Here is a 23,790-nt window from a genome sequence, read left to right as displayed (position 1 = left end):
GAAAAAGCTTCCAAAGTGGGTCACTGAGATCTTTAATAAAATATACAGTATGCATCCCATGCATAGATAGAAAATTAATTTACATGCTCTTTTAATTCTTTGCATAATGCTTTTAATTAATACGTGTAATTTAGTTTTCACATTTTAATACATTTTGCTACTGGAACATTTTATGGAGAGAAGGGGAAACTCCTTCCTTTATTCAAGTAACAGTGCAGCGGGAGCTGGTCCAGGGCAGACCATGAGAGCCCGCCGGGCACATCTCGCAGTACGAATGAGTGCAGGTTGGACCACAAAACGTCGATGCTGGAAGACTCGATGACGCTAGGAGTGTGAGCACCCTCACATCACACACTGCCGTTCCCTAGGGATCTCCTCCCTGTGTCATACTTGTGTTCAAAAATGCTGGGCCTGCACCGCCGTTGGCTTGTCTTCTTTTCCTCCCCATGGCCAGCAGCTCACTACAGGCAAAGCCCTCCGAGTCGCTGGCCACTGCAGCCCCCACAGTGCACCCAGACAGACAGCCAGGGCAACCAGTCGCAAATACCACAGTCCAGGTGGCTTGTGGCCATCTCATAGCCGTCAAAATCTTTTTAAACTCATTAAGGAATTGCAGGGTGCACATTTATGTATTCCAGTGTGCACAGAGAGAACCAGGGATCAAGGAGAAGCTCCCCAAGAACATGGTCCTGGGAGCAGCCCTGAACCTGCTCAGCCTGGCTGCAGATCTGGCTGGGAATGGGCAGCCAGATGCCACCCAGGAGCCCTGGCTCTCCAGGCCCCAGCTGCCATCCGCCGGGCACCGGGTGACCTCCCTGCCCCGCCGCGAGGTGCTCAGGCGTTACGGTGCCAGGACCCGCAGAGCGGCCGGCACGGCGGGAGCAAAGTGCTGCCCTCCCTGCCCTGCCCCAGTCTCCAGCAGGCACCACGCAGGTCCCTGTCGGGGGTTTTGATCGGGACCGTGCGGGCACAGCTTTTCCTCTCTTGCAGAGGGAGGACGCAGAGCTCGGCACCCAAAGGGTGGGATGAACACGCTGGCCCGCTAGGATGCCGCGAGGCCGGGCAGCGGGGCCCTTCAGCCCTGCTTGGTCCCCAGGCAGAAAGAGATGAGCCAGCAGAGCAAACCTGGGCTGGGGGTTGCAGCGGGGGGACCAGGGCGCGCGCCCAGTCCCGCTGGGTTTGTTCACTGGCCGTAACTCGCCGGCGCAGGGCAGTGGCAGAGGCAGTTTCTCTGTGCCCAGAGGTGTCCCCGCCGCGTCCGCCCCCTGACAGTCCTTTGCGGGGCTCGGTACCTCCTCTGCGGCGACATGGGCTGGAGCTGCTCCCTGCACTTCGAGGGGCGGAGAGAAGCTGCCCCTCTGAAACGAACGGTGTCTCCCAGCTCGATGCCTGCTGAGGTGCTGCTGGGGGTCCCACGGGGCAACGGGCTTGTGGGGAGACCCCCCCCCCCCGGGGCTGGCTGGGCCCTGCTTCCCTGCCCTCCGGTCTCCAGCTTTGATTCCCTTCGGCTGCTCCTGCCTCGAAGGACAGCAGCCCTTTTGCCTGGTCATCGCTGGGAGAGGTTGGTGGCCTGTTTGCACCAACAGGGTCCTGTTCCCTGGCTGTGCCGCATGCCCTGGCATGCGGTGACCTGCCAACCCATGAGCACGCTGCTGGCGTGGGCATCCCATGCGGGGGCCCGGGGCCAGGACAGGGTACCTGTCTCAGGAGGGGGATGGATGGGATCGGGGCTCCCTGCCCTCCACCCAGACACCCGCGTGTCCTGCAACTTGAGAGGCTCGGCACAGCCTCCACACGCAGATCCCTGGGTGCTCCCTGCGGTGACAGTGCTGGGAGCCCAGGCTAGCAGCCCTGGCTGCTCCGTGCTGTCCCCAGCGCCCTGCTGCAGGAGGTGGGGAAGGAGGATGGGAAGGGAGCAGTTAAAACCCGCCCCTTTTGATAAAGGCTCCTGCGGCAGAGGAGCAAACAACTGCTGGCCCGTGCTGACCACGATAGCCAGGCCTGATCCTGCTGGCTGGCACCCACCAGGGGAGAGACGGGAGGATGACGCCAGGGACAGGTGGGCTGAGGATGGGGTGGCAGATCCTGTGCCAGTGTTACAAAGGATGGGCTCAATACACTGACTAAGCAAGGTCAGGTCTAGTCGGTCTTGCCGCAGGGGCTGGGGAAAGTAGGACTTGCCCTAGCTGGACACCACATCTCGTCCCTTACAACCTCATTTTCTACTTTCCCCTTTTTCCCGTTGCCTGCTGGGGAGCTAAACCATCTGAGGCCTTTGCCAGCTGAGGGCTCACAGGCAGGAAGAGGTTGGGGCTAGAGTTTATACCCGCCTGGCTCAAGATCTGCAAGAGCACCAGCTCCCTGGTTCGAGGGACTTGCTCACCCTCACTGCTTTGGAAACCTCCATTGCCAGCAGGCTGCTGCATGGACTACGTGCTTTTGAGGGGGACTGAGGGCTCCCTTAAGTGGGGGGAGTTTTTTTAACCTTACCCTAGATGATACAAAACTTCAAGGTACAGGAAAATCATCCTTCACTCAGCCAGAGTAGTGCCTGATTTGGAGGCACTGGGGCCGTGTCCAAAGACTCCCTGCTCCTATTTTTCCTTTTTCTCAGTCACTCCTTTTCTGTCTCCTGGCTGGTTGGTATGTCTTGCGCCTCAGCCACAGTTTGCAGGTCCTGGGGGAGCGTGGTCAGCATGGCCCTCATTGGGAAAAGCCAGAGAGATGTCCAGGGAGACACAGCTGCTGCCTCCCGCCTCTCTTGGTGTCAGAAACAGCCAACACCCAGTGGACATCTCTGACCCTTCCGTGCTTTGCATGACTAAGCCTGATACAGTGCAGTGGGCTAAGGAGGCAAGACAGCTACCTGGAGAACCTGGCCACCCCAGGGCCACTCTTGTGTTGGCTGATGGCTTCTCGGCATTGTCCTGGTGCAACAGCAGTGTCGTGTGCGAGCGCTGCCGGGGCTTCAGCTCTCGCTGCACTCACAGTGAGCAAGCTGGTTATGAAAGAAGGGTTGTACCACGTGAATTGAGTCCTCTGCACCTCCTGGTGCCACGGTGCTGCTGTCAGCTCCAGCTCGAGGGTTCAAGGAGTGGGGAGGGTGCCCATCGTCAGACCGCGGCGATCTGGGCTGCCTCTGCCCAGGGAGGTTTCGCTCAGGGCCTCTGAGTCTTGATTCAGGCTGGAGGAGTTCTCCAGGTCCTCGGCGTCTTTCTTCTCACTATTCCTCACGGCAGCCTCCAGGGCTTTCTGCTTGCGGTAGAAATGGGAAAACTTGTTGAAGATGATGGTGATGGGCAACGCCACGACCAGGATCCCACCCAAAATGCAGCCCGAGGCTGCCAGCTTGCCAGCCACAGTGACGGGCACCACATCACCGTATCCTACGGTCGTCATGCTGACTGTCCCCCACCACCAGCAGGCTGGGATGGTGTCGAAGCCGACGTCTTCCTCCTTCTCTGCGGTGTAGGCCACGCCAGAGAAGACAGACACCCCCACAGCCAAGTAGAGCAGCAGGATCCCCACTTCCCTGTAGCTGTGCTGAAAGGCAAAGCAGAGGGACGGTGAGCAGGGGCCATCACGCCACCATTGGGGCCAGGAAACCAGGCTGCCGCAGCACAAATGTAAAGCAGCCCTCACTAAACACCTCCATGGTTCCCTGATGGTCCCTTGGGCCTTTGTGCACTTCTGCCTGAGGATCCTCTTTCCCAACCCGGCATCCCACAGCACCGTACCATTGACTGCCACACTCCTGTCTGTCCTGGGACAGAAAGGGGAATGTGGAGGGGGGACGTAGAGCTGGGGCGAGCAGGGAGTTTGATGGCAAAAGCAGGGGCTCATTGCAGACATCTGCAGAAAGCAGTGCGGTGTCCCCGGCCATCTCCTGAGCTGGCGCCACTCTCCTCCTCTGCTGAGAGGGCCCCAGGCTGTCCCATCCCCAGAGTGCTGGGGTATACTGCTTTTGGGGTCTCTCTGGGTCTCTGTGCACCAGCACCATTGGTGACCTCCACCGTAGGATGCATCCGGCCACTGTGCGGGGCAGCTTCTTGTGTCCGGCACCCACAGACTGGCGTGGAGCTGGGAGGTGGCCTCGTGTCATCCTCATGCCCTTCCTTGCCCTGATCATGTCCACCTAAGACATGGGCATCCCCAGGGAGGGCCGCAATCGATTCGCCCCTTGCAGATCGATACCTGCCACTTGCCCATCGCGCTGCGGGGAACACGCGCGCGGGAGAGCAGGGCAGAGCTGGGGTGGGAAGCAGGGGATGCCCCCGGTGGTGGAGGAGGAGAAGAGACAGAGCCTTCATCTGAGAAGTCTGGTGGTCCTCGTGCTGGGCTCTGACCCGTCCCGTTGTGCCCTCGCACAGGCTGCAGCCAGCAGGGCTGGCTGCAGAGTGGGACCGAGGAGCCTCTGCCCTGGCCCAGCCGCGGCCGTGCACCGCGGGGATTGCTGGAGGTGCCCCACAGCACCCGGCGAGAGGTGGCTGGGACACAGCTAGCGCTGGCCACGGGCTCCGAACCCCCAAGGGCTCTGCGCTGGCAGCACAGTGACCAGGTGGGCTGTCACACCATGGGGATGCGCCTGCAGCGGTGGCACTGCCGCCCGGCCACCTGGCAGGGGCAACTCACCGGAGGGGGAGAGCGGCCCCAACCACACGCGTGCAGCAAGGGCCACCCAGCAGCTGCCTGTTCGTAGGCAGGGAGCGCGCGACACATCGGAAGGGATGGTGGTGCAGAGATAGCACGTGCAAGTCACACTGCAGCGTGGCACAGACGGGCGAGAAACATGCTGAGACAGGGCCAGGTGGAGCAGCACGGGGACCCCTCCGCGGAGGGACCCTCGCGCTGACCCAGCGGACGCGTGTGACCCACACCTGGAGCGCGTGGGATGGCCCCCACAATCTGCCTTTCCCTCTCACCTCCTCCTAGCAGCCATTTCCCCACCCTCTTTACGCAGCCCGCGAGGAAGAGACAGTCCCGGGAGGGGAAGGCGACCTGGGCTTCCCAGCAAAGCTTCTCAGCGCAGGCACCGTTCCCCTGGCCTCCAGCGCTGCCTCTAACCTGATCTTGGCTAATAACGTTTAGACACATTTTCCTTTTATCTTGGCAGGTCCCCAGAAATTATCTAATAGGCAGCCTCTAAGTGAAGTGATTTGTATCTCCTCAAGCCGCCAGCGATGTGTGAGCACGGAGAGGATGCGCGTCCTTGCTGCAAGCTCAGCTCGAGCTGTAACCTGTGTTTTAGCCCAAAGTCCCCTGCTGTCCCCACAAGGCCCCTGCTTGCTTGCCCAAGGGCTGCTCAGCTCGGCTCCTGTTGAGGTTTTGTCCGGGCTGAGCCATGCTGCTCCACGGGGAAGGCAGTCAAGTGCCCAGAACAGCCCGTACTGGGTAACTATCTATCAGTCCCCATAGCCAGGGACCATCTAACCCTGACCCCTCCAGGATCCTGCCTTAACAGGTCCCCTGGTTTGGCTGCAGATGCCAGAGGACTTCGAGCAGCTCAGAGCTAAGGAGAACCCAGCACTGCTGCATATCCAGGCGCCCTGGGTGGACTTGCTGCTCCGTGAGCGGGCAGGGAGACGTGTGCTTTGCTGGAGAGCTGGGCTGCTGGCATGGCCCCATGCCTGCCATCCTGCCCTCTGCCCTGCCCTGGCCAGGAGCCAGCCGGAGGCTGGGACTGCAGCCAGCAGCCCTCTGTCCTTCGCCCCGGGGCCCATGGGTGCAGGAGCAGCCAAGCCAGCTGCAGTGGTGTCTGCTGCCAGCCCCTTTCCAAGCTTTCGGCACTCCAGGGTGCAGTGTCCTTGGCCCACTGGTGGCCTCACCTCACAGGTATGAGCACCCGCAGCAGGAAACCCCCAGAGCTGGGCCAGATCCTCTCCAGATCACTTTGAACACGGCCCCCTGCTCCCCTCTATACGTGGGATGCTCTTCAGACCAGCTCTTTCCTGGCTCTGCTCAGCCCCCACGCCATGGCTTCAGTGCCCTTTTTCTGTATTCAAGCGCTATGTGGGTTTTTAATTGCTAGCATTTCTTTGTTAGCTTTAGAAAGGGGCTGAGCACACACATATCGCTGGGGTTATCTGTCCATTAGGCTGGTCGAGGGCTGCCTTCCCTTGCAGAGAGATGGGAGGAAGCACAGTCATGTCATCTCCCACCTGCTCATTCAAGATTTCTCTCTCCTACTCAGCTGTGTGCCAGGGAGGGATGCCACTGTGGCCTCAGCAAAAATGTCTCCCAAATGCACAGAGCAGGTCCAGCAACAGCGCCATGCGATTCAAACCCTGGCCAGTTGGCCAAGAGCACCAGAGCATGTCCCCGGAGCATCAATCCCATGGGGTGCCAGTGGCCACCCCATCTACGTCTCCTAATCTGAGCTGCACAGGAAAAGGCTTGAGTAAACTCTCAGTTCCCTGCTTCTGATGTGGGAAACTGCCAGCCAGAAATCCTCATTGTCTCTCCCTTGATGTTCCCTGTCCTGCAAGTGTCTTTGCTCCGGGAACTAGGCAGGTGCTGACCCCAGACTGGCTCTTTCCCAGCCACCTCCCCTCCTGTTGCTCACCCTGGCTAGGGGCTGCTGCAACATGCTGCGGCTGGGCTGGGGCTGCACAAGCCCTTCTGGCCCCTTGTGCCTGTCTGCCCAGGTCCAGCCCGGATTTCTCCCAGCCCGGAGCCGCCACCTGCACCCTGATGAGCTCCATGAGAGATCACCAGTGGGCGGCCGAAGAAGGATGGACCGGTTGATCCACAATGAATGGTGAGCGAGCAGGGGGTTGTTCCTGCGGGGAGAGTTTGTTTTCTGGTGGAAACTGCTGTTTCAGAGATAATTACATTTCCCTTCACGTTTTGTTGCTTCTCCGTGGGACACTCAGAGCAAAACACACTGTTCCACCTCAGAGCTAACCTGAATCGAAGCAGCCCTGGTCATCAAATCAGTCTGAAATGCTCTGCTCTGGGACCTGTTCAGCATCAGCCTGGGGCTGCTGAGCTGCAGCTGGGCCTCAGCACCGCATCTCTGCTGGGTGCTACATGCCCTGGGTTCATGGTCGTGTGCCTGTTCCACAAAGCCCAACTCCAAGGGGCTCCAGAAGGCCAGACACCGGGGGAGAGGGAGCCTGGGTGGACTACGAGATACCCAAACCGCACCTCCCACCAGGAGCATAGATCCGGCAAAGGCCGAGGCAGGACAGATACATGTCAAAATGTGCTGTGACGCTCCTTCAAGAGTCCATGGCTCCTGTTTTCAAACTCAGATATTTTTGTTGCAATTTTTCTTTTGATATTTTTCATTTTTGAGCAGAACATAAACAAATGCCAAAAGATTGTGGTGAAAAAAGTTACGGGCAAATAGAGAGCAGGCAGCAGGTGAAGGTAGGAAGGTGATTGATGGAAGACAAGTTCGGACTGGTCAAACCATCATAGGCCAGCTCTGGCAATGGGGCCAAAATGAGCACCCAAATCCTATCCCCGCCACACGTCCTGCTAGATGTGTGCCAAGAGCTCCACGGTGCAGCAGAGATTGGAACGGGTTAAAATCAAAATGATGCCAAAGTGATAGATAAACCAATGATTACTGAGCCCAGAAAAGTTCAGAGAGACAGAGAGATGGGGGAGGCAGTGAGGAGGGCTGTGAAGCCAAAGGAGATGATGGGACAGATGCTGGAGGAGAAATCCTGCCTGGCTGCCCTGGAGGCCAGCTGCTGTCTTGAAAAGCGAGTAGGTCTACCCTAGCAGCCCAGGACTGGCAGTAACTGTTTGGTGTAGTATCATGGGAGGAGGAACCAGACTGCACAGGCAGGAGCACTAAGCAGAGGGAGCTGGGGTTTCATGTAGCCAAGTGTTTGCTGGTTATATCCTTCCTATTGGCTTTCTTGGAGGGTATGTCTCCCAAGACACGTCCCATGTGGGACTGGGAGCAGAGTTACGGGCAACCACCAAGTAAACCCTACCTGAAAGCATGCTCTTAAAGCCTTGCACATCGAGAGGAGCATCTACCATAGTGCAGGGGGGACTGCAAGCCCTCATATTTTCTAGCCCCCACATTTTCAGACTAGCCATCAGCAAGTGCTAAAGGCATCCAACACCTGCTGATCAGGTGTGAGCTGATGTGTCAGGATTTCCACCTGGGAATGATCCTGTTGCCATTCAGTCATTTTATTTTTTGATTGTTGCAAAGGAATTTCTTGGATGTTTTTGTGCAGTGATCGGCCTACTTGTGTTTCTCTTTTGGGGTAGGGAAATCGGAGCTCTGATTTCGGTCTCCTAACAGCCAAAGAACGCTTTATGGGATACCATATGACCAGATGAAACAGCATTTGAGAAAAGCAAACAGTGAAAGACGTGGGAAAAGAACTTCCATGGTCAAGACAAGAAATAAAAGATGTGAATTTGCATTAGGGAGCATGAAATAATCTCCTCCTCCTCCACCATTGCCGGTGGCTGCAAATGCCCTATAGCAATTCCAAATGAGGTCCTCAGGGAGGACAGCCAGCTCAAAGTCACTGAGTTACTGAGTTTCGAGTATGTATCAGTTGGCCATGAAAGACTTACTGCTGGCTGGAGCTTGAGCACATCTATAGGTCCCAGCCTGGGAGCAGCAGAGTCAGATAACCGTATGCATTTTTAAAGAGCATCCATTACGTCCCTGGGATGTGTTGGAGGGTGAAGGGGAGGAGGAAGTTAAGCAGCTCGATAGCTCCTACCACTCTCATTTACAAACAGGGGCAGCGCTCATGGCACATGAGAGGCTTCAGGAATCTCGTGGATGATCTTCAGACACTGGGTGCTGCCTATTTGCAGCCATTTATCCTCAGACTGTGTGATTTTCTCATTGATCCAGAGGTAGGAAGCCGCAACCTGGATCATGCACAGGCTCCTTCCCGCCATGGAGAGGACAAGACATTTTTCCTCCCATACGGTAGAAGAAAAATGCAATGAAGGGGCCCAGCGTGAGCCCTAGGGTGCTGGCCAGAGATAACAGGTTGGGGACCAAGCATGGAGATGGCAGGAGGACCCCACTCTGGGGTGGCCGTTGCTGATGCAGCTAAGGCAGGGTGACACATCTGCTGTCCGGAGATGTGCAGTTCCGGCTCTGCCAATCTATTTGTGCATTTAGGCCCCTGCAAGGGGGCAGATAGCAACTTCTGTAGATCTCTGTGGGAACCTAAATTACTCAATGCCTAACACCTATTGCCTGCCAGTGGGAGACAGGCATCAAACCTGTACCTGGGAAGTATAATAGCTATAATAGATGACAGTGCACAGCAGGGGAGAAGAAGAGAGAGCAGCACTGAGCCAGCAGCCCCACGAGGCTGGAAGCTGGAGCAGGAGTTGGGGTAGAAGAGGGGCAGCGGGTGTCCAGGAAGCAATGTGGCTGGATGTGTTTTGCAGCAAATCCATCCCTGGGGCTGCTTGTCCTCTGACGGGACTGTTGGGATGCATGAGAAGACTCTCATCAAATTGAATAGATCCTGGATCAGACCCTAGGCAATCTGAAGACCATTCAGAATTTACGATGCGCAAATGGCAGAAATCCCTCTGCTAGCATCTTCGTAGCAGGGGAACGATTACTCCACTTGCCACAGACCTCGCTCTCACTTCCTGGCTGTTAACAGGCTTTATTCCTCCACTGCTGCTTTATGCTCTTGCAGTAGGAAGTAAATTATGATTAACAAGATGTTGTAATTTATGCGCCTAGTAAATCACAACGCCAAGCTGCTGCGTCAGATTTGTGTCTTCGCTCATTCCCATTTACAGCTGGCTCTGGAGTCCCCGAGAAGCGGCACTTGTATCACGTCACTCGCTGAATAGCGGCTCAGCAAAAGCCAAAGCCAGGACACTTCTGGGTCCCCAGACCTCAGCTGCTGCTTAATAACTTACAAGTGAGCCCGTCAGTCGCTGCCCTACTGCAATGTGCCACCCATGCTTAAACGGAGCATAGAAAGGGTGCAGGGAGCCCTTCCTACATGTACAAATTTATTTACATTTTGCAAGCAGTTTTTCATGGGCCTACCATTTGCTAAATGCTCTTCCAAGGTGGATTTTCAGAAAGAAGTATGATGCAGCTAGGACTTCAGGCTTTTTCCTTTTCAAATAATCCTCCCTGGCCCATACTTGCAGCAGGCTTTGAGAACACTGGGAGCTTTCCCCGCCTTTCCTGATGCCCTGTAGGATTTCCAGAGTAAGTGCTGGCCTGAGCTGGCCCTGCTTCACAGCAGAAGTCAGCAGAAGACCTCTCCTGCTGCCTGTCCTCCCCCTAGCCATACCCACAGGTTGTCCCAGTGGCTCACCCATGAGACCTGGTCTAGCCCTGACAGTCGAGTCCTGCTGACCCCAGGACATCCCTTGCTGGCTTGAGCACCATGCCGCCACAGCAGCAGGAAACGGGATATTACCAGCTGTGGCCGGACCCACTTCCAGCTGGTGAAGTTCACAGGAACAAGTGAATCTGGGGATATCCATGGTGCACACTGTGGTGTTGGCATGCCAAGCGCCTGCTGGCTAGCTCGAGCCCTACTCAGCAGGTAGCTCACAAATGAGCTGGGCACTGACCTGCTTCTGGTGGGGAATCACCATCCACCCTGCGCACCAAGTCCATTCCAGCACCACGCCACGGCACCAGCACGCCGTGGCAGGGAAAGGGGGCTTGCGTCCCTGGTGGCACAAGTCCTGCATGAGGCAAGTCTGCAAGCAGCGATGCGAATTCCTGCTTGCTCTGAGTCTGAGCATAAAGAAGGCTTATGCAGTACTCCTCACGCTAGATTGCTTTAGCACGCACAAACCATCAGCCCAGCCCGCTACCCCCAGCAAGCTCACCAGATACCATCCAGAGCTTGTGGCTCAGTGGCAACAGGTATCTTCACATCCCCCTACCATCCCAGAGGTCTCCTTCTCGCCTAGAACACTATAGGAGTAGATAAGGAGATAGAGAGCCAATTTACCTTCAAGGTGGCCCCCAGTGACCTCAGTCCAGTGGAGTGCCGAGCAAGCTTCAGCACCCGGAATATCCGCATGAGCCGAAACACCTGCACAACCTTGCCCAGGTTGCCCAGCTCCGAGTCACTACCCATGGTCACGTCCACCAAGAGGGTGAAGTAGAACGGCAGCACAGAGACAATGTCAATCAGGTTCAGCGGGTGCTTGAAGAATTTCCTGGGGTTGGGTGAGAGCAGGAGGCGGGAAGACACTTCAAAAGTGAACCAGGAGATGCAGAAGTACTCCAGTTTGTGCAGGACGGGTTCATCTAGCACGTTGCCATTCTCGTCCACCTCCTGGTACTCAGGCATGCTGTGGATGCACATGGTCGCTATGGAAACCAGCACCACGCTGATGGACACAAAGCTGAAGAGTTTGCTGGGGATGGAGTAGCCAGGGTTCTCCATGGTGAGCCAGAGGCGTTTGCGCACGTTGCCACAGCGCAGCGTGCTGTAGCGCAGCAGGTCGTGGTTGATATCGGATATCTCATCAGGGGATGTGTCCACACTGCTGACCTCGCTCTCCTCATCCCAGTTGTGGTGCCGGCTTTCCAGCTTGCGCTCGTGGTAGCGGTAGCTGCAACAGGAATCCAGGAAGAACTCGTTGATGCCCCAGTACTCGATCTCCTGGCAGAAGGAGAAGACACACAACTCCTCCATGACGTGCAGCTTCCCTGTCTGGTAGAAGTGAAGCACGTAAAGGAAGAAGCCTGGGTTTCGGTCGAAATAGAACTCCCTGGCGCTCACGTCGTAGTCATCGCAGAGCTGCAGGATGGACTCCTCCGAGTCACAGGAGAGCAAGCGCCCCAGGCGGGTGTCAGGGAACTTAGAGAGGGCGCTAGAGCTGAGCCTTCTTCTCAGACCCCCTACGTTGATGTTGATAACGTCCTCCTCAAAGTTGGGACCCCAGTAATTTAAGGTCTTGTTGACCATGATCAGCAGAGCGGGTGCTGGTTCCACCTGCGGACAACACACAGCAGAGCTGGAGGGCCTCACACCTCCGGCACTCCCCTTGCACTGGCCACAGCTATGCTGCTAGGGAAAGCCAGGGCCAAAACCTCCCGGGGGAAGGGAGGGGATTTTGTTTGCATTTTGAGAAGTGAGGACTGGGGAGAAGGGAGGGGAGAGAAGCAGCTGTGGGCGTTTTGTTCTTTGTTACAAAAAGAAAAAAAAAGAAAGATTTTTCCAGGTCAAATTTTCCCTGCCTTTTTTAACTCCTAAACTTTCTTCCTTTGCAGACCACTAATATCCTAAGAAAGGCTGTTTATTGCACCTTCAGCATTTTCTCTACAGGGCTTTCCTTGTTCGAATGGGTAATTAGTCGCTGGAGAGAGGATTTATCTCCCAAAGAACCTGCCCCATGGAACAAATAGATCTTGTGCTGCTTGTCAAATCTGCCAAAGAGTTTCGTAGCCTACCTACCTAGGTTGCTAATTAGACCTGGTGAAAAGGTCCTAGGTGGTACCATCTACCCATCAGCAACGGCAGTTTTGCCAAATCAAAGTGTTTTCACAGAAGGTGTCAGTTTTAGGGAGAATTTCAGAGGAAGAAGTGTTAAAACACTTCATCTGGCTGCTTTGTTTCATCTTGTGTGCTTTATCACGTAAAATACTAAGATTATTTTTACAGTATTGAAACATAACAAAACCATGATTCAGACTCATTGACTGAATTAATAAATTGTACATTAGTAGGGAAGACAAAAGTCAAAGTTTTGATTTCTTGCCTGTTTCAGGTTTTTAAAAGTTTCAGGACACTGGAATTTTCTGTGCAGCACAAATTCCATTTTCCAATGTGAAATAATCATAGCATGAAACAAAGAAAAGTATTTACGCATCTTAAAACACATTTACCCATCTCAACCGCAGATTTAAAAGAAAAAGGCAAATACTCCCTGGGAGTACTGGGGAGCCGGGCACCCACGACAGGTTCCCGACAGTTTTTGGCAGCGGTGAGCGCGCTCCCTCGGGAAGCTGCTCCCGTAGCTGCCCCTGCCCCTCGGGTGCGCTTTGTCGTCGGAAGGGCTGCTGCATTGCTCTCTCAGTCCAGGAATTACATTTTCCCCCATACATCAGCTACTTTGGAAAAAGGAAAAAACGCTGTTGCATTGCTTTCACTTGGCGCTTCCAGAGTCACTGTTACTAATGACACGAATTCGCACACGCTGACACTTTTTTTAGCGGTCATTAAGGTGTTTGCACCCTCCAGACTAGCCCGGCTCCATTCTCAAAGGCTTCCTGCCGGTTTTAATGAGCCAGCTTCTTATCAGAGAAACCCTTCACCTCCCCATCTTGTGGCACCGGCTGAAGTTTCCCAACTTTCAGGTGACAGAAGCAGTAGGAACAGGGAGAAAAGGCTGCAATAACCACAGTGGCGGTGCCGAGGTCGTGTCCGACAGACACCAGCGCCCGAGACCGGCCCTGGTCCCCGTGCCACAGACCGACGTCCCCGCTGTGCACACTGTCGCTCGGAAAAATCCCGATTCCCTTGGGCGCCCGTTGCTCCCCGGCTCCGCTACCCTGGGGAGCATCGCTCACCGGACACCCGACGGCATTTATGGGGCAAACGCCGAAGCGGGGAAAGGGTCTACGTGTTTCCCCGCGGCCTGTGAAGCGCAGCACAAAAGCTTTGTCCGACTGGCAGGGACCAGGGGGACATTTTCCCGTGTAAATCTGGAGGTCAGCGCTGAGCTTGAGAGGAACGGATGTTGGAGCGATGGCTGGAAACAAACCCCAGAGGGCTGTTTTTATGCTGAGCAGGGCTGCGGGTGCAGCCAATGCCAGATTCGTGAGAAATAGCCTGGCAAAGGCATCCGCTAACTCCACCGCATCTCAGAGCGACGGCTCCTTAAAGGAACAGGCTTTGCGCTATAAAGCAAGCGCTTCACCTTACTCCCTGTCTGGAGGAGGCAACGGTTTGGTGAGAAGCCTCAGAGCTTAATGGACTCATTGTCTCTCTTTGCAAAAGGAAGAAAAAAGGCTCAACCTTGTTAATGCTTAAGACAAAAGCATAGGGGCAAAGGGGGGAGGGGGGAGCACTCCTTTTCAGGGATAAAAGGGAATTTCTGTGACAGATTATCTTTGCCAGGGAAGACATCCACACAGCCCATCTGTGGGGCTGGGATGACTAATCCAGGTTCCTTCCAGAAGGAGCTTGTGCATTCGCGCGACAAACACGCCCGGGACGCGTGGGGGCTGAGTGTGGGATCCCGCACGGCCCGTCGCGGCAGCCCTGAGCCTCCCGCCGCACAAGCGCAGAGCACCAGGAGCCTGGGCAAAAAATGGCACCAAAATCATCGGAAACACTTTGGGGAGCCGGCGCTCGGGCTCGGTGCAAGCTAGGTGGTTACGGGGGCCGCGCTGGCACGGCTGGGACGGAGCCTGAGGCAGGGCTGCCGCTCAGCACCTTCCCCGGCGTCCCTTTCCTGCATCGTGGCGGGTGACGCGTGTGTCGTCCTGACCGCCGGGAGAGAGCCTTCTCCTACCTGTCTGCCACGGGAGATGCAAAGGGGGAGTTAGGAATCTGCAAGCCTTTGTGCCACCGGGAAATCCCTCCTTCCTGCGCAGAAAGCGGAGGGAGGAGAAGGGTTGCGAACTGTCTGAGATTCTCCCTTCTGACGCTCGTTTTTGAATAGAGCAAATTATTTCTGCCCACATGTAGCTTTCATCCGAAAAGCTAAAGCAGCAATTAGCAGTTTGATAGCTCTTTTTTGCCTACTCTTGTCATGAATAGCTAAATTCACCTTTAAAACAAAACTGAGGCGTGAACCTTTAAGACCTGGCATGATCTCCACTGTCGGACTCTCAAAGCATGCCCCTGACTTACATTTGCAGGAATATCTGGTGGAAAACAGAAGCTTACTCTGGAAAGGCTGGGATTTTTTTTTTAAAAAGCACAATGGACAGAGAATACAAATGTGTCTGTCTGGAGCAATGTGAATTTGCAGAATTTCCCTTTAGTTTAAAAAAAAAAATCCTTCCTTTAGTCACCAAAACCCTGGAATTCTTGGTTTCCTTTAGTCACCAAAAATCTCCATAAAATATTGGGGAAAGAAAAACAGATAATGCCAATCTGATAAATGTTGACATATATTGTTAGCTATTTTAAGGAAACACCCATCAGAATTACACAAGTTCAGTGTGAACCGGGTGTTGGGCTCTCAAATGATTATGTATCTTGTGGAGAAAAAAATCTCTGATCTATGCATCTATGACAGTAAAAAAATATAAAAACAGATCAAGCATATCTGTAAGAAATGCTAGAAGAGTTTCCCTTGACAACGTATTTTTTTTAAAGGCTTTAAAATGGAAGTTATGTATATTTATTCTAACTGGCAGAGGGGACCCAAGGGAGTGGGAAGGAAGATGCTAATAGACATTCGAGTGAGGATGCAGCAAGTGCAGGGAGTAATGCACACAGGGGCTTTTCCAATCAGGTACAATGGATTTAGATTAACAGTTCAAATAAAAAGCCCTGTACTTACAGCTCAGCGAGGCTTCCCAGCTGGGAGTCGTGCGACTTCTCTCAAAGGAGCCTTTAGAAATGGGGAGGGAAGGAGGAAACCCTTCCTCCTCTGCCTGTAGCCCCCTGGTGCACTGGGCTTGTGGCCCGGCACGTTGCAGGCGTGCACGGGTGGTGGTTGCAAACTGCTGGAGAAAGTCCTGCCTAGGGTACCCACGGGGCTGCAGTGGGGATGAGGGTCCCCCACTGGGTGCCAGGCAGGGGGAGTGGGGCTGGCTGATGTCCCAGCTCATGCAGGGGATGGCATCCCCCTCGGCCATGTGCTGGGGCAGCTGGAGCGGGACTGGGGAGATGCTTCCTTTGCTGTCATACAAAAGTGCCACTGCAGAGTCACATCCCTATTGCTGTGCATCCCTGAGCCTAAGTGCTTATTGACTAGAGGACGCTCAGGACCAAGTCCTTCCTTTGGGGAGGGGGGGGATTTGCCTGGTGGGGAGCTTGGAAGCAGTCTTCCTGCTGCTGGCTGCTCTCTGCAGCCAGAGCATTGCTGCTGCCGTACACAAAGATGCCCACCAGTGCCCGGGGCTGCGGATGCCCCTTGCTCCCTTCGGGGTGCAGGCTGGGGGTGCTGCCAGCTGCTCGGGTGTCTGTGCCAAGCAGGCAGCCCAGCAAATGCAGCAAATGATGTCCTGCCCTGTGCCAGCCTCCTGCTCCCAGGTCCCTGCAGTGGGTGCACAGCTCTCCGGAGGGGACCCCCCAGCCCCTGCTCTGCCCTCGGGCCCTCCCTGGGGGGGGAGGGGGGGCGGCCCCCATTGGGGGAAGACGGGCAGAGAGGGGATCCCTACACCTGCCTATAGAGAGGCCAGCAGGAGCATCCCTGCTCCCTGCTCATCCCGGGCTGCTGCTGGCCCATTTGCTGCTCATCCCAGCACGCCACTGCTCCGGGTCCCTGCTCACCCTGGGCTGCTGCTGCCGTGGGTACCTGCTGCGCCCCAGGATGCCGATCCCTGCCCTGCCACTGCCCCAGCACCTGGGAATGCCAGTCCCTGCAATGCCCCTGGATGGTGCTGCCCCAGTCCCTGCTGTGCCCCGGGTTGCCGGTCTCTGTAGCACCCTGGGCTGCCAGTGCCCTGGTGCTCCGGGACGCCAGTTCCTGTAACACCTCGGGGTGCCGCTGCCCCGGTGCTCCAGGATGCTGATCCCTGCCCAGGGATGCTGCTACCCTGGTGCTCCGGGATGCCGGTGCCTGCTCAGGGATGCTGCTACCCTGGTGCTCCGGGATGCTGGTCCCTGCCCAGGGATGCCGCTGCCCTGGTGCTCTGGGATGCTGGTCCCTGCTCAGGGATGCCGCTGCCCTGGTGCTCTGGGATGCTGGTCCCTGCCCAGGGATGCCGCTGCCCTGGTGCTCTGGGATGCCGGTCCCTGCCCAGGGATGCCGCTGCCCTGGTGCTCTGGGATGCCGGTCCCTGCCCAGGGATGCCGCTGCCCCAGTGCTCCAGGATGCCGGTCCCTGCCCAGGGATGCCGCTGCCCCGATGCTCCGGGATGCCGGTTGCTGCTCAGGGATGCCGCTGCCCTGGTGCTCCGGGATGCCGGTCCCTTCCGTGCCCTGCGGTGCGGGTGTCCCGGTGCCCGCTGCGCCCGGGGACGCCGCTGCCCCGGTGCCCCCGGCTGCCGGTCCCTGCAGCGCCCCGGGCTGCCACCGCCCCGCGGCCCCGGTGCCGCCGCCCGGTGCCCGCCGCCCCGAGCCGCCGCTCACCTGCCTCGGCGCCGCCCCCGCCGCAGCGTGCGCGCCCGGCGCGGAGCCGCGGAGCTCGGCGGCGGCGGCGGCACCGGCTCGGCGCTGCCGGCCGGCCGGCAGCCGCGGGGAGGGGCGGCGGGGCCCCGCGGCGGGTCGCGCCCCCGGCCGCAGCGGCCCGGCGGGGCGGCAGCAGCGCGGCCCCGCCGCCCTCCCTCTGGCCGGCCGGTTATTGCCGCGCTCTGTGCAGGAGGTGAAACTCCGCGAAAGCCCGTGCCGGCTGCCCGGAAACCTGCAGTTCTGCCTGAGCCGTTTCCGCAGGGGATGCAACACGAGGACCGGATTTTGGCCAGGCGGCCTCGCAAAATTGGCACAGCTCTGGCGCAAGGCGGGTGGTTTCCTGGTCGGGGGGCTGCCGGCAGCGAAGGCAGGGCCGTGGGGACCAGGCTGCTGGGCTAGGAACAGGCTTGGCAGCCAGGGCAGAGCTGGGCAAGCCTCCCCCGTTGCCTTACCTGCTCGAAGCAGCCGGCAGAGCTGGCAGGACGGCTGGTGGGAGCTGCAGCGGCGGTGGTGAGGGGAGGGCGCAGGCCGCTCCTCGCCCGGCGCTGGCCTCCCCACCTTTGCAGCGATGTGCGGGCTCCTGGAGCTGCGCGGGACGCGGGGCACGCTGCCCTCGAGGGTGGCGGGGGCCTCACTCGGCGTGCTCAGGCTGAGCGGGGCTCCAGCGCCGGCCCAGCCCCGGGCCGGGCGAGCAATGTGCTGCTGCCCTTGCAGTCACCGTCTGTGCAGCCCAGCTCCATCTTCCTCCTTGAGACAGGGAGTTCGTAAGGCACCAGGGCAGGCCCCAGGTGAAGGGTGTCCCTGGCCCCGTGAGCTCCCTGCTGTTGCCTTAAAGGCTCATTGGGAGAGAAGCGACGGCAGAGAGTCCCGGGCATGGCACGCGCTGCATTTCAGGTCAGTAGGTTGCTGCTGCTGCTGCCACTCAGGGCCATCCTTGCATAGCACGGGGACTGTCGCAAGCACGCAGGCTCCACCAGAAGTCAGGTACCAGCATAGCGAGACGGCGAAGGGAAAATTTGAGCCTGTCCCTGGGCGAAGGCCGGGCCTGCGTGTCCGTGCAGCGACGGCTCATCGCTCCGGCAGCGGCACAGAGCAGCTGTGCCAGACAGGCGGCTTGCACAGGGCGAGACTTCACACTGGGCACCAGATTTTATCCATTGGCTTCATTATTGCAGTGCGAGAGGCTGGTCCCTGCAGGCACTCCCCCTTCTCCTAGGTTGCGCACCGCCTTCTCGTAGCTCTTTTTCGGGGAGAGCATCCTCTCGCTTCCCCGCTCGCCTGCCTCCCGCTGCTCTGTGCCACTGCCAGCCCCATCTCGCTTGCTGCTGCGGGGGGATCAGTGCGTTTCCATGTGTGTGATGTGTCAGACTGTGTGTGCCGGGTGCTTGTTTACATGGCAGGAGACCGTGGAGGGAGAGGGGAGGGAAGCCTTGGAGGGAGGCCTCAGAAAAAACCCCAAACCAACTGGAAAAAAAAAAAAAAACCTGAGGGAAATTCCTCTGTTCTGTGATATGAAGCAAAAAGCTTTTATTTTTATGGCAATTAGGGATGGCTGAGCATCCCTGGAAACTGCAAGATAAACAGACCCAGCTTTGTCTGATCTGAGCACTTTGCATCAGACACGACTGAGCCCCCGCGGCATGAGACCGGGGTGGGAGCAGGGCTGGCTCCTAAATGCAGTCTTCTCTGTCTGCCACTGACATACTGTGATCAGGGTGCATTTCCTTTTGCCTTCTGAAAATATTTTTCAGATAGCCACATTACTGGGAAGGAGGCTTGCCCTGGTTTGTAGGAGCTCTGAGGGCACCTTCTCCATCAAATGCTTTACTTTCAGCTATTTGCAGTGGGAAATGAAGCTGGGAGCTGCTGGGAATTTCCACGGAGAGTAGGATTTCAGCCTGAGCCATCCGGCCTCCTGTCTGCCATGGCTCATCTTCGGGTTGGTCTCTCACCCCGGAAAGGAGATGGGGGTCCATGCGGGAAAGTTCCCACAGGATCCTTGCGCCCCTGCTGCACAGCAAAGCCCTACCTGGAAATGACTGAGGAGAGGAAAGTTCATCCTCTGGGCTACAGAGGCTTCGCACCAGCTTGTGCTGGTATCGCCAGCATCCTCCCAGAGGGGACTTTGCTGCAGCACAAACGGTGCCAGGAGTGAATTTCCCCTTTGCTGCACAATTTCAAGATGCAAAAAGATTGATTCACCCTTTAGCCGACCAGAGCTTTTTGGCCGGGCTTCTCATTTACACTCAAATGCTGCGGCAGCGGAGAGAGACTCCCATGTCAGGGCCATCTTGGATGGTGCGGCACTGGCCGGCTCCACGCGTTCTGAGCGAACTCGCAGCGATGGGCAGATGGAAACAGGCAGAAAATCAGGTCAGCTGGAAACGCCTCGCTATCTCTTCCTTTCATGTCTTCCCCTCTTCTTTGGTCCTTGCAGAAGGTATATCTCCTCCTCTCGAAGCCCGCGGGGGGTTATGTCGATAACCACATGGCAGATCCTCCACGCAGAGACGAGGGGAGAAGCCGCTCGCCGCACTCTCTTCGGCAGCCTGGAAGCGAAGCGCAGAGGCAGGGTGAGTCTGAAGCCAGCAGCTATTTCAGTAATGCAGTGAGTCATCCCGAAAGGCGCTCAGCTTGTGTCAGCTCTGTTTCTTTTTTCTTTGGGCTTTTTTTTTTTTTTTATAGCTGACATAGCAATAAATTAAAAAATAGAGAAAGATATAAATGAATATAGCATATCTGCAGAGCTCCTTTAATTAAAAGAAAGATCTTAAAGCACTTTTCAGACCCTTGGACATCTGTTGTGAAAGGCCAGAGCCACTGGGTATCTACCACGTGGGGGGTCAGGAGAGAGAACAGCGAGCGATAGCGTACCTGGAAATGCAGGGGGATCTGGGAAGCAGACTACAAATGGTATTTGATTAATGCTGGGGGCATGAACACAAAGTATTTTAAAATATTCCTTTCTGGAGGGGAAGAACTAAACTAGGGCAGAAGCAAAAGCCTGGTTTTGGGTTTGTCAGAGGCAAAGACGTTTGGGGTTCCCTTAATACTCTTGTTCTCTGCTCGTTTCCGCGCTCCCGGGTGTGTTTGCCTCCCCAAGCCTCTCGTGAGCTCCAACAGGCGAGTTGCTCCAGTGAGAGGAGATGTTTAGGGCTTCTCCTTCCCAGGCCATCTGCCGCCCCCACGCAGCGTTGCTCCGCGAGGCGTTCTCCAAGGCCTGCACCACCGTGGGCAGCACCAGCTGCCGGGACTGCAAGCGAGGGTGCCACGTGCTTGACCTCACCTGGAGGAACCCCAGGGACCGGCCACCAAGCCAACACTGTCCCCCGATTCCCAGCACTATGGTCCTCCCTCGGCCACGGGATGCCAGCGTGGACGTAGGCAGCTGGTTTCAACAGGGGCTTGAGCCTTGATGTGGGCTCCCTTGCTAGGTCCTCACCACCCTGCACGGCTGCCTTTTAGGCCATTTGTGGGGTGCTGAAGCCAGGATGCTAAAGTGGACACATTCTCAGTTGGCTCAGCGGGTAGTTGGGGGGAGATTATTCGACCAACCTCCATGAAACTTGAGTCTGCCCCCCAAAACTGTGCCAGAGCCCATCAATGCACCCATCGGCTTCCAGCCCCCCTCCTCCCGCAGCTAAGTCCGTGCGTGGTTGTTCATCTGTGATGGGCATGGGCGTGCTTTTGGGGTATTACCTGGAAGCTGCCCATAGCTCTGACAGCTGGAGACATCTTTGGCTTGGCTTTACTGACAGCCAGGGAAGATTAATGAAAATTCCTTGAACTTGCTGAGGATCTTGGCTTGCAGTTCAGCTCAGAAGCTATAACAAGAAACATGAGAAAATTTGGAGAGTCTTAACACAGCAGTGGCTGTTTTTTATAGACATGGGAAACCTCTGGAGAAGGAACGGGGAGATATTGCTGTGTTAAAGTGTACTAAGCTGCCCAGTCATTTCTGAGCAACGATTTTACCACCTGGAGGGCTTCTACACACCTGGAGGCATGTGTTGCCTTCTGCAGTACAGCCGTGCATTGCCTTCGTCTTCGTATTTTCAGCGACTTGCAGTCTCCCGCGTGCTGTATCCCCTCCATCTGCTCTGTCCCTGCCCCAGGTGGGACAGGGCTCTGCTTCACGGCCCTCCATCACTCAGGACATATCCGTAGTAGGAAATTCACCAAAGCCAAGGTCATCCCCAGGCTACGTCGTTACATTGCTGGAACAGTCTTGGTCTGGGACTTGCTGTGGGTCGCGTGGCCCTCCTCAAACTGTTCCCAGTGTGGCTGGGAGCTGCTATGGGCCAGGGACGGTTTCCAGAGGCAGGTAACACTGGGCCACATTGCTTGGCAGAGAGTTTAGTAGTGAGGACTTGGCCTGTTCTCCGCCATCTGGCTTTGGTGCCAGAGCGGTCCCAGGCACATTTAATTGAGTAGTATAGACATAGCCACAGAGACTAATCAACTTACCCAAGCTCACATAAGCAGCCTGTCTCCTGAATCTAGCTTCATACCCCAGGACAGGCTCGCTGCTTCCTTTCTCTTATAGGAGAGAAATAGGTTAAGATAGAGGCAGAAATTTTGTTGTTATTAGATCTTACGATATTGCCGTCAAATCACACGAGTAACGAAGAGCGCAGTCTAGCCTTTGTCTCTGCCCAGACCCTTAAAGTACACATACTTAATCTGCACTTTTCCTTTTACAACCGCACACATCCGTGCTAATGTTACTGGAGAGAGCACCTGGAGGTCTCAACCCGGTGGTCTGACCTCCACTGGTCACAGCCAGGTGATGGGTCCAAGGTGCCCTACCCTGATCTGAGGAAACAAGTTAGAAATCAGCCTCTCCATGCTATCGAAGGGTTGGGATAACGGGAGATGCAGTTTCTCAGAGGTAGTTTATCCTGCAAATACCTTTGCACTATAACACATATGGACAAAGCCACCAGAGCCAGCACTGGAAGAGGCAGGGGTCGCAAAACCTGCCCTGGGCTTTTTTTCTCTACCCCAGCTGGGGTGAGAGGGTGGTCCTTTGGGTTTGGGCCTCTTCAGTCACAGCCTTGCTGTGATGACCTAGCTGGAAAGTTCAAGCCAGAACTATTAATTGCTAATGAGTTTTCATTGATCTTGATACTTCATAAGGGAAATGGCCCAGTGGTTTGACTTTCTCGGTAGGCTCCTATCTTCTGCTCCAGCTCTGCCTCCAATTAACTTTGTGCTGGGCTCTGTGTTTGAATACAGAATCAATTACTGCCGGGAGATTAATGGAGCCCAGGACACAGGCTGAGGGGGAGGCTCGCTCAGCTCCTCCCGCATGGAGCCCGACAGTCGGGCTCCCTGCAAGAGTTTTTGGTGGAGCTGGGGCTAGTGAGCGGTGTTCCCCATGGCAGAAGATCGTCAGGTCTTGAGGTTCGTAGAGATGCTGAGGGGCCCCCTATTCGCCCCTGCATCCCACAGACTTCACCTTGGCTGGGTGACTTGCATGGGGAGGACTGTGGCTGTCCTTCGAGTCCAACATCCCTGGCAGCGTCCCCTCCTCTCCACCTGCACTTCCCACCACCGAGCTGGCTGCAGGTGGCAGGAGGACAGAGAGAGCTCATGAAAGACCATGCTTTTGCTAATGTTTATTTTTTCCCCTCTCTTTTGGCCTCCGTTGTCCCCAAGAGCTCACCTCCCACCTCCAGGCAGTGGTCCATGCTTGTCCCCCCACATTCGGCTGAGCTGTCAGATTCGATCCATCCGGAAATTGCCCTTGGCTTTCTCACTCTCTGTGAGAAACCAAAACAGGGCCAGCGGGCTGCAAAAAATCCTGGGGCAGCCTGGAATGGGTTTGTCCTGTCCCTGTCCCTGTCCTCCCCGGGGCAGCCGCCCTGGTTGCGTCATGTCCCTTCTGCTCCTTTCCCCCTTGCACCAGGGCAGCTTCCCTGTTTGCACCAAGCAGTCCAGCTCCCCTGCCTTCTCCAAGAAACATATTTCCCCATGGTGGGGTGCCTTGGGGCCATGGGCCCTTGCGGCAGCCAAATGTTACCCGCTAGCATGGTGGGTGGGTAACAGCCTGCTCCCGCCATCTCCGTCCTCCCCAGGGGTCTCCCCCCAGGCGGGAAGGTGGCTGCCACAGCGCGACTGTGCCTGGCAGGGAAGGGGCTGGATCCTGAAAGGGGGCATCAGCACAGCTGGGGTAAGGCGCCTGGGAAGGGCTGCAGAGCTGTGCCCCATGCAAAGCTAGTGGGGGAAGAATCGTGTTTATTACAGCAAATGGTACCGTGGCAGGGGAAACGCATGCTAGAGGGACCGCAGCCCTGAAAGACCCATGCGGCCAAGGTCTGGTTGGTTTTTCCAAAGGGTTTTGCCTCCGCTGCGTCTGTGCACCCGTGCACCCGTGACTCACTGTCACAGCGGTCCCCGCTGACAGGTCCCTGGCTCAGTGCTGCCCTCCACCCCAAAGCAGCTCGCCCCAGGGTCCCGCCACAGGTCTCTGGTCGCTCGAGGGCTCAGACTGCTGCATCGCCAGGAGCCGACACGGCTACGGCAAACGACGGCCCAGGCTCAGGGCTGACCTGGC

General features: G+C 56.5%; 1 protein-coding gene across 4 annotated transcripts; it reads right to left on the bottom strand.

Moving 5' to 3' along the window:
* Nucleotides 1-15: 15 nt before the first annotated feature.
* On the bottom strand, nt 16-17,763 carry KCNS1 (potassium voltage-gated channel modifier subfamily S member 1). Of its 4 annotated transcripts, none has more exons than XM_068912672.1 (3): nt 17,684-17,763; nt 10,941-11,933; nt 16-3,543 (listed from the first exon to the last, which is right to left on the bottom strand). In XM_068912672.1, exons 2-3 carry the CDS (start codon nt 11,904-11,906, stop codon nt 3,088-3,090), a joined length of 1,422 nt encoding a protein of 473 aa, XP_068768773.1. In that variant the 5' UTR covers nt 11,907-11,933; nt 17,684-17,763; the 3' UTR covers nt 16-3,087. The 4 variants fall into 4 exon arrangements, with proteins under 4 accessions (XP_068768773.1, XP_068768774.1, XP_009669414.1 ...); XM_068912673.1 differs by lacking the exon at nt 17,684-17,763 and adding an exon at nt 17,193-17,215; XM_009671119.2 differs by lacking the exon at nt 17,684-17,763 and adding an exon at nt 15,457-17,087.
* Between the last annotated feature and the right edge of the window lie 6,027 nt (nt 17,764-23,790).

This window comes from Struthio camelus, chromosome 18, assembly GCF_040807025.1.
Source record: "Struthio camelus isolate bStrCam1 chromosome 18, bStrCam1.hap1, whole genome shotgun sequence".
Classification (NCBI taxonomy): Eukaryota; Metazoa; Chordata; class Aves; order Struthioniformes; family Struthionidae; genus Struthio; species Struthio camelus.
The sequence above is the reverse complement of the archived record's forward strand: the minus strand, read 5'-3'. Positions and strand labels throughout refer to the sequence as shown.

Bases quoted from the DNA above. Each gene is read 5' to 3' on its own strand.
- KCNS1 (XM_068912672.1), bottom strand. From the start codon at position 11,906: ATGGTCAACAAGACCTTAAATTACTGGGGTCCCAACTTTGAGGAGGAC. The intron at 3,544-10,940 runs GTAAATTGGCTC...TTTGCCTTTCAG, and splicing joins CACTGGGGGCCACCTTGAAG to CACAGCTACAGGGAAGTGGG.